At 46.3% G+C, this 12,306-nt stretch overlaps 1 protein-coding gene across 1 annotated transcript; it reads right to left on the reverse strand.

The window, feature by feature from the left end:
* Window positions 1–3,585: 3,585 nt before the first annotated feature.
* LOC127590369 (serine proteinase stubble-like) lies at window positions 3,586–9,065 on the reverse strand. Its single transcript, XM_052049889.1, has 8 exons — window positions 8,851–9,065; window positions 8,366–8,628; window positions 7,589–7,734; window positions 6,326–7,040; window positions 6,069–6,231; window positions 5,618–5,880; window positions 4,939–5,084; window positions 3,586–4,497 (listed from the first exon to the last, which is right to left on the reverse strand). The coding sequence occupies exons 1-8, from the start codon at window positions 9,048–9,050 to the stop codon at window positions 4,204–4,206; spliced, it is 2,190 nt and encodes a 729-aa protein (XP_051905849.1). The 5' UTR covers window positions 9,051–9,065; the 3' UTR covers window positions 3,586–4,203.
* Window positions 9,066–12,306: the final 3,241 nt, after the last annotated feature.

Below are 12,306 nucleotides of genomic sequence, written 5' to 3' on the forward strand. Positions count from 1 at the left end.
TGAAATTTGAGAAAGAAATAATTTTCCTGAAGTGAGATACTGACGAGCGACAAACCCCAAAGTATGACGTCATCCTAAGATGTACACCAGGGGTGTCCAAACTTTTTGCCAAGGGGGCCAGATTTTATGTGGTAAAATGTCGGGGGGCCGACCTTGGCTGACATTCTTTACATTGAACAACAATATTGTTCAACAAATTTTAGTGAGCCAGTCTGTTTCACATTTCCATTTTTATTTTAATTTCAACAATCTTAAGAATTTCTTTTGGTTCATTTGAAACATGTATAGCACATGCAACTGCTTATTCACTTGACTTTTTCTTAAACAGAAGTCTCCTGAGTGCAAATTGATTGATTTGAAACATAAAATGTATCACCATGACTTTTCAATAGTCACAAAACCTTTGACTCGAACAACAGGGAAATGAACAAGCAATACACATAACCACAACTGCAAGGATAATTTGAAATATGACATATCAGTCAATATAAACACGTAGTGATGTCTTGTTAACTCGTGAGTGATGCCCTCTAGTGTCTAAATGCTATTACTCATTTAGTGAATGCTATTACTCATTTAGCCACTAGAGGGAAGCAGTACTCTATGAAACATCACTCACCAGTCTACGAGACCTCAGTCAATGCAACACGTGTTCCATTGCGCCCAACCTGCGGGCCAGACGGCGCTGATTTTATGACAGGGGCCGAGGGCCGGATGAAATTCGACCGCGGGCCGTATTTGGCCCGCGGGCCGGACTTTGGACATGCCTGATGTACACGTTTCATACTTTGATACGAATGTTCCCATCAACGACAGCCAATTTTCTGGTCCATTTACGTAACCTAACTTTTTTTTGGGCCACTCGAATAGCTGTTTGCCTTAATGTGAAGAGTGAATCACCACTCGGCGCCAAGGCATTTTTCCAAATCACTCGATAAAAATGGCAAAGAATACTTACTTAACAGGACAATCAACAATGGATTACAATGACTGACTGGTGACTCGGCATTGTGTAAATGACGTACTCATCGGAGATTGCCGAACAAAAGCGTTTTTTTTTTTTTTTTTGTGAAGCGCGTTGCTATTTTTGTATTTCTATTCCTAATTATGAACCTTGGTTGGGTTGCATCAAGAAACAATAGAAGTATGCTTAAAATACTTTTAGTATTACTCAGAATATGGTTGGCCAAGTTTACTTCACACTTGAACTTTCAAGACAAAAACATATTAAAATATTCATGAGAAAGGAGCTTTCCGAGTGAGGAGTTATTTCAGAAGGCTCGGTCATTTGTTTTTTGTGATTTATTTTTTTTACCCATTGAAGCTTGTTCAACATGCGCAGTAACTCTTCCTCGGATTAATAGATAGAACCAAGGTGGGGCGCAATCTTCCAGCGTCTCGAGAGCTAGTTGACATGGCATCCGAATGTTTTGCCTCTGTCTCTGTGCACGCAAATAAAGTCTAGTTCATACCACGCCACGGGCGCCATATTGTCACCCAACTTGTCAGAATCCCTGAACCAATTTACATTCAAGCATTTGCCATTCATAGGGATTATTTTCGATACAAACCTCATAATACAAGTTCCATTGGAATTTCTCATGTATAATACATATCTCCCCCTGCCCCACGGCTAAGAAATAAATATATAAATAAAATCAAGACTGTGTACTATACATGAGTGGAAGGGAAATTAAAAAAAAAAAGTCAACGATCTGAAGATCAGCGGCAGTCTTCAAGGTCGCGCAGGGAAGCCCCCATGTTCCACTTAAATATGATAAATATATTTTAAAAACAGATGATTGACTACATACACAACCATGTATATGTGCTGAAGTTCATGGCAATAAGGGCACATTTTGGAGCCAAACTATATTAAACCTCCAAAAATACTTCCATGAGTACAATAAAAAAAAAATACAATAAAAAACCAAGTCCTGAAAACCACAAGAAACTAAAGTAACAACTAACAAAAACTGTGGTAGAAACAAAACAACACAAGAGGAACACAACAATCCGACCTCGAGTGGGCGCCAAGGCAGTCCTTTCAAAAGAAAAGAACTAATGACATGATGACCAACAGGTGTGAGGCTTTATGGCAAGCAGAACAAAAACAGAATAATCGTGATAATTTGCCTCGACAATCGCAACAATATTTCACCGTAAGGAACATCCGCAGCACTTGCGACAGAACCACTTGCTTATTTTTAAAGGCTACTCATTGCTAATATGTGAACTTGTGGCCCCCAAATTTTCAATTTTATGTAATTATACCTTCATATAGCGGTCCAGTGGTTAGCGCGTCCACCTCACAGTGCAGAGGTACCGGGTTCAATTTACATGTTCTCCCCGGGCCTGCGTGGGTTTTCTCCGGGTACTCCAGTTTCCTCCCACATTCCAAAATCATGCATGGCAGGCTGATTGAACACTCCAAATTGTCCCAAGGTGTGAGTGTGAGTGTGAGGGGTGATGGTTGTTGGTCTCCGTGTGCCCTGCGATTGGCTGGCAACTGTTTCAGGGTGTCCCCCGCCTACTGCCCGAAGATGGCTGGGATAGGCTCCAGCACCCCCTGGACTCTTGTGAGGATAAAGCGGATCGGAAAATGAATGAATGAATAAATGGATGTTTCATGATCTGAGATCATAGCTCATATGTCAAATTTGAAACCTTTTATGGTAATGCGCCTTTCCCTTTGAAAAGAATCTATTTTCCTAGAAAAGTCTCAAAATAATAATCTCTCAAAAGAGATTATTACTACTAAAGAAAGTTTTCTTTCATCAATCCTATTGCCCAAAAATGTTTTAAATCTTTTTAATTGTGAGAAGGCTGGTTCTATTGACACAAGATGGAGTAGCTTTGTTACTGTCAATATCAAGTAATGTGCGGCCAAGCCGTCTTGGTTAGCTAGCTTGGTGTCTGCGAAGAAGTACTGTACACTAATGTGACCCCCTGTTTGCTCTCGTCTGCCTCCGTCAGTGTGGCTGACGCGATCACGTGGAAGGCTGGGGGATGCAGAATGCGAGCTGGGCCGCCTCTCGCTTCACTGCGCTTTTTACAATCAGCAAACACACAGAGATATTCAGTTTGCCCGACGACAAAAAAACTGAAGTTATATGAAAAGTGTCTGAAGACATTACAGTGGGGACATGACGAAGAAACAGAACTGGCAACGCGGTAAAAGCCCACTCTTTTGTAGTACTGTACATCGACCTGCTGCAATGTGATTATTGTCACAGATTGCACAAGCTGAAATGAGGCCAAATGCATGCTGAGTACACGTGACAATCACAGCATCAAGTTCACTCGCGGACTGCTGAAACTGCTTCAAGTTAATGTGAGTGACGTCTTGGCTCCGAGTAACGGTGGAGCCATGATTAATTACCTGGCAACAGCCAGACGAAATGAGTTTTTAGCTCAGGACCGGTGCTTTCAAACCGAGAATTTCAAAGCAATGACAAAAATAGCGGCCGCTGCGCGAAGACCATACTTGTCTCCACTGATCGGTGTCACAAAAAAGTTGGGGGACCACTGCTGTTCTGGACATTTGTGTTTGTTCTGTGTAATTTCTCAGCAACCAGGCATGGATTTCTTTCTTTGGTCATTTTATTGACAGCTCCACAGTCAGAATACAACATGCTTCAGTATTCAATCAACCGCCAGAGTTCTTCTTCATGTCTATTTGACTTCTTTTTCTGTCTGTCATGAACACCATGACATGAGTGCCACCTAGCGTTCAGACCGAGACACCACGGCTTGTCTTGAAATTGATTCAAGGATTGATAGACCTAAATATTACTTGAAGCACCATTGGATTGAATTTCATTCTTTGCGCTGAACAAGTACAACCGCATTATTGGTGGGGACTTTTATGGCCGTGAGATATTTTTCATTTTCATACAGTCAAGGTCATGAACACATTCTTGCTTTTTCAATCTACAATGACAATATTTACCTTACCTGCTATTATGAATTACTTTCTTGATTATCTTTTGTTATGAATCCCAATTTAGAAGATCCATTTTCATCTTTTATGACAGGTGTGTTTTATTTTGCTTTTTTTGCGAATTGGCGTCATGCTTGCGGTGAAGAAGAGCTCTGTTGTGTTGTGTTGTGACCACCTCTTTTCAGGAGAACCCAGAATGGGCTGGTGGAGATGAAGCTGGAGGTACGGGGGGGGGGGGGGGGGGGGGGGGTTGGGAAAGGTTAAGGTAGTATGAGGGTGGTGGTGTCAGAAGATGTGAATCCTGTGGGTGAGGTGGACGACGTGGTGGTGGGACAATTAAAAGACAGGTCTGGGTCAATGCCCGGGGAGGTGAAACTGACGAAGCCTGGCAAGTTGCCGTCGCTCGTGCGGCTCCTGATCCATTCCTCGTACCTGGACACCCGCGTATAAACGCCCGGAAAATCTGGCAAAGCGCAACCATTTCCAAAGCTGACGAGCCCGCTCAGCACCCACACAGATCCTTGCTTGCTCATCATGGGACCACCAGAATCACCCTGTGGAACGGCAAGGCCTTCTTATGACTCGAATCATTTATGCTTTGGTGATGTTGACAGACACCAATTAATCAATTCAGTGAGTCATCTGGTTGGATCGTAAACTGTTTCATAATTTTTGGAAGCATTCGCTGAGGTATACACGAGGATGAAAAAGTGCTTGAATGCCACTGTCCTCAATTTCAATCTTCTGACGGGCATGTCGGAAATTCCTTCCTGCTTTATCTTTGACTCATCAGTCAAGCCATTTTCTGGATGGTGATGGTGGCTTTGCCTTGCTCAAATGACATATGTTTAACTCTTTTTTTTTTTTTTTCTGCTGCTCCAACTCTCACCGGTGATACAAATGTTGACCCAACCTTACAATCTGTACAACGGTTTCCTTTAGGTTTTTCCTGATGTATTCCTGATCCTAGAGGTGCACGTGAATTTGTTTGTCACCTGACAGGCGTCCTTTCCACCGTCACGCAGCCCGGCACAAATCATGTTGTCGGTGATGACTACTCCACCATATTTGCAATCGCATTCGCGGTTCCCGACCACGGGAACCTGAACTTCCATCAGGTTCTGTGGTGGCGGTAGAGGAACTGCACACAAACAGCAACACCAGAAGTGTGGCACAAACAGGCAAGTTGGGCGTACAGTGTCCCCGTTGCATTCTAGATTTTTCAGCAGTCCCCCCCCCCCCCCCCCCCCTTTAGGGTGTAGACGCATCAGAAAAGTCAAGTGTATTTTTCATCCAGAGGAAAGTCCAGGTAACAGATGTTTTGGTAGTAGCCCGAAAACAATTCTCAACAGAGCTTTTATCTGTTATATTCAATTCACGTGTCAGCTAACGGCAGGCACTTGTGGCTAACACAGTCGATATTTCCCGTAAACCTTGACGACAGTTTGAACAAACCTACCGTACCTTTTGAAATCAAGATCATTCGATTCTTCAGAAAAAAAACTATTATTACCGGTACTTGTATTTTGGATTTTGAAAGGATTGAAGAAAATGAAAGTCTGCAAAATAGTCACTTGTTTTTCTAAACTTCACAGATAATGTTCAGTTTTCAATGAATTTCAAAGTGACGTGTCGTGAGTAGAACATAGAGGCCAACTCGTAGCGCTGACTGACCTCCTGACCCGATGGTCCCCCAGCCAGTGACCCAGCTCTCGGTTCCGGTAAAAAAGGTGCTTCCGCTGGCGGCCAGGCAGATGGGCCTGATGAAGTCGTTAAAGGGCACGGGCGAGGAAAGCCTCAACAGCGCCACATCGTTGTCAAAGGTGATTGGGTTGAAGGCAGGATGGATAATGGTTTGCACCACAAAGCGGGTGACCTGGTTAGGATTGAATCCCAGCTGACTCTGACGACCCAGAAATGCTGTCACGGGTAAAGAACTGCACACACACACACACACACACGCCAAGACTTCTTATTCTCTTCATCAATTTGCATTGATGCTGATGTTTATATGGTTAATTTGTGTTATTGCTCAAGATTCAAAATATTTATTCTGTGTGTGGAAACGGGGAAAAAAAGCAATGGTAGTACTGAGCAATTCTTGTGTCTATACGTGTATGTGTACCTGAAAAAGCAGTGTGCGGCCGACAGCAGCCACATGTTGTTGATGAGTGTCGCCCCGCAGAAGTGAAAGCCTTGCATGTGCAGGCTCACCTGCCAGGGCCAAGCGCCAGGGGAGGCCGTCACCCCTCCCACAATGCGATTATTGAGCGGGGCCACCCCGCACACTGAAAACACACACGTGAGGCGGAACGTGGGCAAACGTTTGAGCTCAAAGCCCAGTTGAAAGGCAAGTTGGCAGAAAGAAACCCTGCGGCTCACCGTTTGGTTGCGGGCCAGTGCTGCTGCTGCTGGACCAAATGGTGATTGGGGAAGTGGTTGGGGAAGTGGTTGGGGAAGTGATTGGGGAAGTGGTTGGGGAAGTGATTGGGGAAGTGCAATAGCAGGGGTGACATGTGACGACGGGGCAAGGAAAGGTCGACGTGTACGTGTACGTGTAAGGAGAGGTTGGCGTCGTGCTGCTGTGCGAATCAGTTTGGGTGCTGTGCGAATCAGTGTGGGTGATGTGCGGATCAGTGTGGGTGATGTGCGGACCAGTATGGGTGATGTGCGGACCAGTATGGGTGCTGTGCGGACCAGTGTGGGTGCTGTGCGGACCAGTGTGGGTGATGTGCGGACCAGTGTGGGTGATGTGCGGACCAGTATGGGTGAAGTGCGGACCAGTATGGGTGATGTGCGGACCAGTGTGGGTGATGTGCCCATCAGGGAAGGTGAGACGCGGGATGGCGCTGGGGAGGGGCAGGTTAGCGTTACAGCTAAACTGCAAGTCTGGATCAGTGCCCACAGACATGAAGCTAACAAAGCCTGGCAAGCTGTTGCTGTTGGCCGTGTGGCTGCTGATCCAAGCCTGGTAACGCGACACCCGCGTGTAGACGCCAGGAATGTTCGGATTGGCGCAGTCAAATCCGAAACTCAGCAACCCACTCAGGACCCACGCGGACCCTTGCTTGCTCACCAGGGGACCGCCACTATCACCCTGTGGAACATCATGGTCACCTTGTTAGTGGATATACTGGAACTTGTTGAGACATCAGTGACAGGCACAAATGGGGGGAGGGGAGAAATTTGATGTGAATAGTCACCATTTTGTCATGTTTATTAAAAAAATAGCGCAAAGACACTTCTGAGTGGCTCCCGCTGACCTTTACTGAAACCGTGACAAAAAACTTGTTTTCGCTGCCAGTTTTGTATACCCCAAAGGTTTTTAGGTGTGGTTTTTCAATTCCCATTAACCCGAGCCAGCCAGTACGCTATGTCATGACGGCATGTCGTGAAGCGTAACTTCCTGGAAGATCGTAGGAGATCATAAAAGGACGAGGTTTGCATTCAACATTCAATTATTCTATTTTTGATCACATTGGGCGAAATACAACAATGTTCTTCGTGTTATTATGTTCAGAAAATCCCTGAAAATATTGTCTGACATTAAACTGGTCCGTGGGGCAAAAAAGGTTGGGCGCCGCTGCTGTACTTTACTCGTCTTCCTTTTGTGTGTCATGAACAGAATGAAAAACATGAAGTCACCTGACAGGCGTCCTCTCCTCCAGCCGTCAGGCCAGCACAAATCATGTTGTCTGTGATCGTGATCTGCGTGCGGTTGCAATCGCACTGGCGGTTTCCGACAACGGAGGCCTGCACCTCTGTCAGGTCCCCGGAGGGCGGTGGAGGAACTGCGCACAACAGCAACAGTATGTTACTAACAAACAAGCTCCTCCCCCAACATCGAAAGTATTTTGAAGCAATTGTTTTTCCTCTATGGGATTTTACAGCCGAGTACACGTGCAAGTCAGAATTTCGAGTCGCGCAGCTTTTGTATGGTTCCACATTGTGCCACAACATACCTGGCAGCTTGTTTTGGAAAACATGCCGTGTAATTCAGTGCAAAAAAAAGAGGCAGAGGAAATCCCTAACAAAGTTCTGATCACTATTTTGTCATGTTTATTCATGCGTAAAGGCTCTCCAAAGCCCAAACTGTTGGACTTCATGAAATTAAAATCATCAGCAACATATAGAATAGATTTACACCGAGTGTGCATTTTTCAGATGAGACGATTCCATATGCATTTCCAAATGTGGGGTGCGATACAAGACGCTACATTTTGAAATTTGGAACTGCGAAATTATAACAGATTTTTCAAATAAGTCGGTATTCAATTCAATGTATTTTTGAAGCAGTGAAGAAACGGTAATAGTCTTGAAAGACGCCAACTTGATTTTGTAAACATCAAATACAATTTGCAGTTAAGGTATTTCTTTGAGTAAACCTTAAAAAAAAATCAACAATTAGTAGTTCAGAATGACCTCCCGAGGTGACGTCCCACCATCCGGTGAACCAGCTCTGGGTTCCATCGAAGAAGGTGCTTCCACTGGCGGCAAGGCAGATGGGCCCGATGTAGTTTGTGGAGGTCACGGGTGAGGAAAGCTTCACCAGCGCCACATCGTTGTCAAAGGTGGTCGGGTTGTGGGCAGGATGGAAGATGATGAGACTGACACTGCGGGTTTGCTCGTTCGGGTTTGAGCCCGTCTGGCTGTGACGCCCCACAAACGCTGTCACAGCCCCAGCTCTACAAACACACGCGCACACACGCACACACACCATGATCTCTGTTTGTTTTTTGTTTTTTTAATTGATTTGAATTGTTTTGTCATTAGCATCAAATTGTACCTTGTGGCTCTACTGAGGCCACTTTTGGCGAATTGAAACTTGTGAAAAGTCCCGCACTAATTTGGGGTTGGGTTGCGTATGCGTGTGCGTCTGTGTGTGTGTGTGTGGGTGTGTGTCTCACGTGCTCAAGCAGTGCGCGGCTGACAGCACCCACTCGTCGGTAATGAGCAACCCCGAGCAGAAGTGGCCCCCAGACCCGTGCAGGCTGACCTGCCAGGGCCACGCACCTGGAGTGGCCCCCGGATTGCCATTGTTGAGAGGGGCTTGACCGCACGCTGAAAACACACACACGTATTGATGTGGGTCACAAAGCTGTAACATTCACCCCGTAAATGCATCATGCACCATCTAGATGACAAAAAAAAATCCAAAACAATGTTTAAATTTAATTTTCCTGGACATTTTTTTGGAAGAAATAAATGAAGGGTGAAGGAAAGAAAAGAATTGGAGGCAGAAGGAAAGTACTGAGGGGAAAAATGAGGAAGGATAAAAAGGTCGGGAGGAAGAAAGGGAGGGAGTGAAACAGGCAATAAGGAAGACAGGTAAAGATGGAGAGAGGAAGCAAAGTCGGTTGGAAGGAAGGGAAGAAGCGAGGCTGCGACTCACCTGGTTGCCCTCCACAATCTAAAGATGAAAAAGACAAAAAGAACACATGCAGGTGTCATACAAAATTGTTGACATGTATGGGCAGCACATGCCGATTCGTTTCCTTCATCAATCAATCAAGTCGTGCTGACTTCTGACAAGGAAACGCAACGTCTTGACGGAATGCAGCCTTTGTTTAAAACGAGCACATTCTCTTCCGATGCAAAAGCTGCGTCGCGAGTCTTCACTCAGTCAGCCAAATGAAAAAGGGTGTCTCCAAACTCAAACATTTAACCTACTGCGGTGCAGAAAGTCAAATGTACTGCCCTGTCAATCTTGACCATTTGCCTTCAATCACAGCATAATTTGCATCAGTAATCCAATCCATCCATCCATTTTCCGAACCGCTTGATCCTCACGAGGGTCGCGGGGGGTGCTAGAGCCTATCCCAGCCGTCTTCGGGCAGTAGGCGGGGGCGTCAGTAATCATTTGCCGTTTTTCATGAAGAACAACCCATCCGAACGCATGCACTCGGGCCAACATGCATGAATGAAGGATGGTGTGGGAAAGTCCTTTTCTGACCCATCCCAACCCCAACAAATGAAAAACATCTCACCTGTGATCATTTGCAGAAGTAGCAACGCGGTGATGGTGAGCATCGGTGTATCCATGACTGCAAAGTTTAAAGATGCCCGACAACCTCCGCCACTGTCAATAAATGCCCGCCCGCAGGACATGCCCACACTGCTGGACACAGCCTATAAGAACCTGTATTGGAAAGTTTCGACCAATAAAAGGCAGAGTCACCTGGCCTGGCTGCCTTCCAGACTTGGCATGCTGCCCCAACAAAAAATATTTTGGTTCCCAGGTTGTTTTCCTCCACCCTCAATCAACATATTTTACTTTATTGGGATTTGTTCTCCACCCTCAATCATCATTTTCACTTGGCCAAGGTGTGGCAACTTTTGCACCAGCGTTTAACCACACAACAACAAAGATGCACCAAGATACAGTAATTTTCAATGACTAGGTGCGAGTCAGTCCTTTATTGTGCCCTCTTCACTTTATAACCTATAATTATAACCACCAACATCATCATCATCATAATAATGACTTGTGATTTTCGGCTTATTTTCTGATGGTTTTTAACAGATATTGGAGTGGACAATTTTAGATCGAAAGGAGGCTGTTTGCACAGGCGAGGTGAGGCTGAGCTAGCTGAAGGCGGGTGGCACAACAAACCCATACATCCAGTTTCTAATCCGCTTGTCCTTACATGGGTCACGGATGTGCGCTGGAGCCTATCCCGGCTGTTTTTGGAGCAGTCCACCCGAACCGGTTGCCAGCCAATTGCAGGGCACACATCGACATACAACCATTTGTACTCACAATCACCCCTCGGGAAAATTTAGTGTACCATTCACCTAAGGTGCATGCATTTGGAATGTGGGAGGAAACCGGAGTACCCGGAGAAAACCCATGCAGGCACAGTGAGAACATGCAAACTCCACACAGGAACGCCCGAGCCAGAATGGAACCCTGCACCTCTGCACTGTGAGGCCGACGTGCTCACCAGTCGACCGCCGGGCCGCGTTCAACAAAGCGTATATGACCCAACATCCAGGACCAAAACTGACCAAGGCTACCGGGGCCCTTGGGGAACAGAGGTGCAAAATGGTGTGATGTGGACAAAAGCAATCACTCAATTTTAAGGAGCGTCTTGGTTTCGATTCATTCATAGCATACTGATACTAATTACACGAAACAAAACGTCCGTGGTGGTAATGGGAATTTTACTTGCAAACTTCCTGACTCTTTGACGTTGCCAAGTATGAAGCAGTCTATTTTCTGTTTCTTTGTCTCAGGGTTCCAGCTGAAGCTGTGGCCTCCAGCTGCTCTTCATAAAGCAAATGACTTAAGGAGGGGCGGCCCTGTAGTCCAGTGGTTAGCACGACGGCTTCACAGTGCAGAGGTACGGGTTCGATTCCATCTGCGGCCTCCCTGTGTGGAGTGTGCATGTTCTCCCCGGGCCTGCGTGGGTTTTCTCCAGGTGCTCCGGTTTCCTCCCACATTCCAAAAACATGCATGGCAGGCTGAATGAACACTCTGAATTGTCCCGAGGTGTGAGTGTGGGCGTGGATGGTTGTTCGTCTCTGTGTGCCCTGCGATTGGCTGGCAACTGATTCAGGGTGTACCATTCACCTAAGGTGCATGCATTTGGAATGTGGGAGGAAACCGGAGTACCCGGAGAAAACCCATGCAGGCACAGTGAGAACATGCAAACTCCACACAGGAACGCCCGAGCCGGAATGGAACCCTGCACCTCTGCACTGTGAGGCCGACGTGCTCACCAGTCGACCGCCGGGCCGCGTTCAACAAAGCGTATATGACCCAACATCCAGGACCAAAACTGACCAAGGCTACCGGGGCCCTTGGGGAACAGAGGTGCAAAATGGTGTGATGTGGACAAAAGCAATCACTCAATTTTAAGGAGTGTCTTGGTTTCGATTCATTCATAGCATACTGATACTAATTACACGAAACAAAACATCCGTGGTGGTAATGGGAATTTTACTTGCAAACTTCCTGACTCTTTGACGTTGCCAAGTATGAAGCAGTCTATTTTCTGTTTCCTTGTCTCAGGGTTCCAGCTGAAGCTGTGGCCTCCAGCTGCTCTTCATAAAGCAAATGACTTAAGGAGGGGCGGCCCGGTAGTCCAGTGGTTAGCACGACGGCTTCACAGTGCAGAGGTACGGGTTCGATTCCATCTGCGGCCTCCCTGTGTGGAGTGTGCATGTTCTCCCCGGGCCTGCGTGGGTTTTCTCCAGGTGCTCCGGTTTCCTCCCACATTCCAAAAACATGCATGGCAGGCTGAATGAACACTCTGAATTGTCCCGAGGTGTGAGTGTGGGCATGGATGGTTGTTCGTCTCTGTGTGCCCTGCGATTGGCTGGCAACTGATTCAGGGTGTCCCCCGCCTACTGCCCGAAGA

Source organism: Hippocampus zosterae, chromosome 17 (assembly GCF_025434085.1).
Source record: "Hippocampus zosterae strain Florida chromosome 17, ASM2543408v3, whole genome shotgun sequence".
In the NCBI taxonomy this organism is placed as follows: Eukaryota; Metazoa; Chordata; class Actinopteri; order Syngnathiformes; family Syngnathidae; genus Hippocampus; species Hippocampus zosterae.

Coding starts and splice junctions, on each gene's coding strand:
- LOC127590369 (XM_052049889.1), bottom strand. CDS start 9,050: ATGTTACAGCTTTGTGACCCACATCAATACGTGTGTGTGTTTTCAGCG. Junction 5,085..5,617: donor GGGGACCATCGGGTCAGGAG/GTCAGTCAGCGC, acceptor GTTTGTGTGCAG/TTCCTCTACCGCCACCACAG. Junction 4,498..4,938: donor GTGGAAAGGACGCCTGTCAG/GTGACAAACAAA, acceptor GCCGTTCCACAG/GGTGATTCTGGTGGTCCCAT.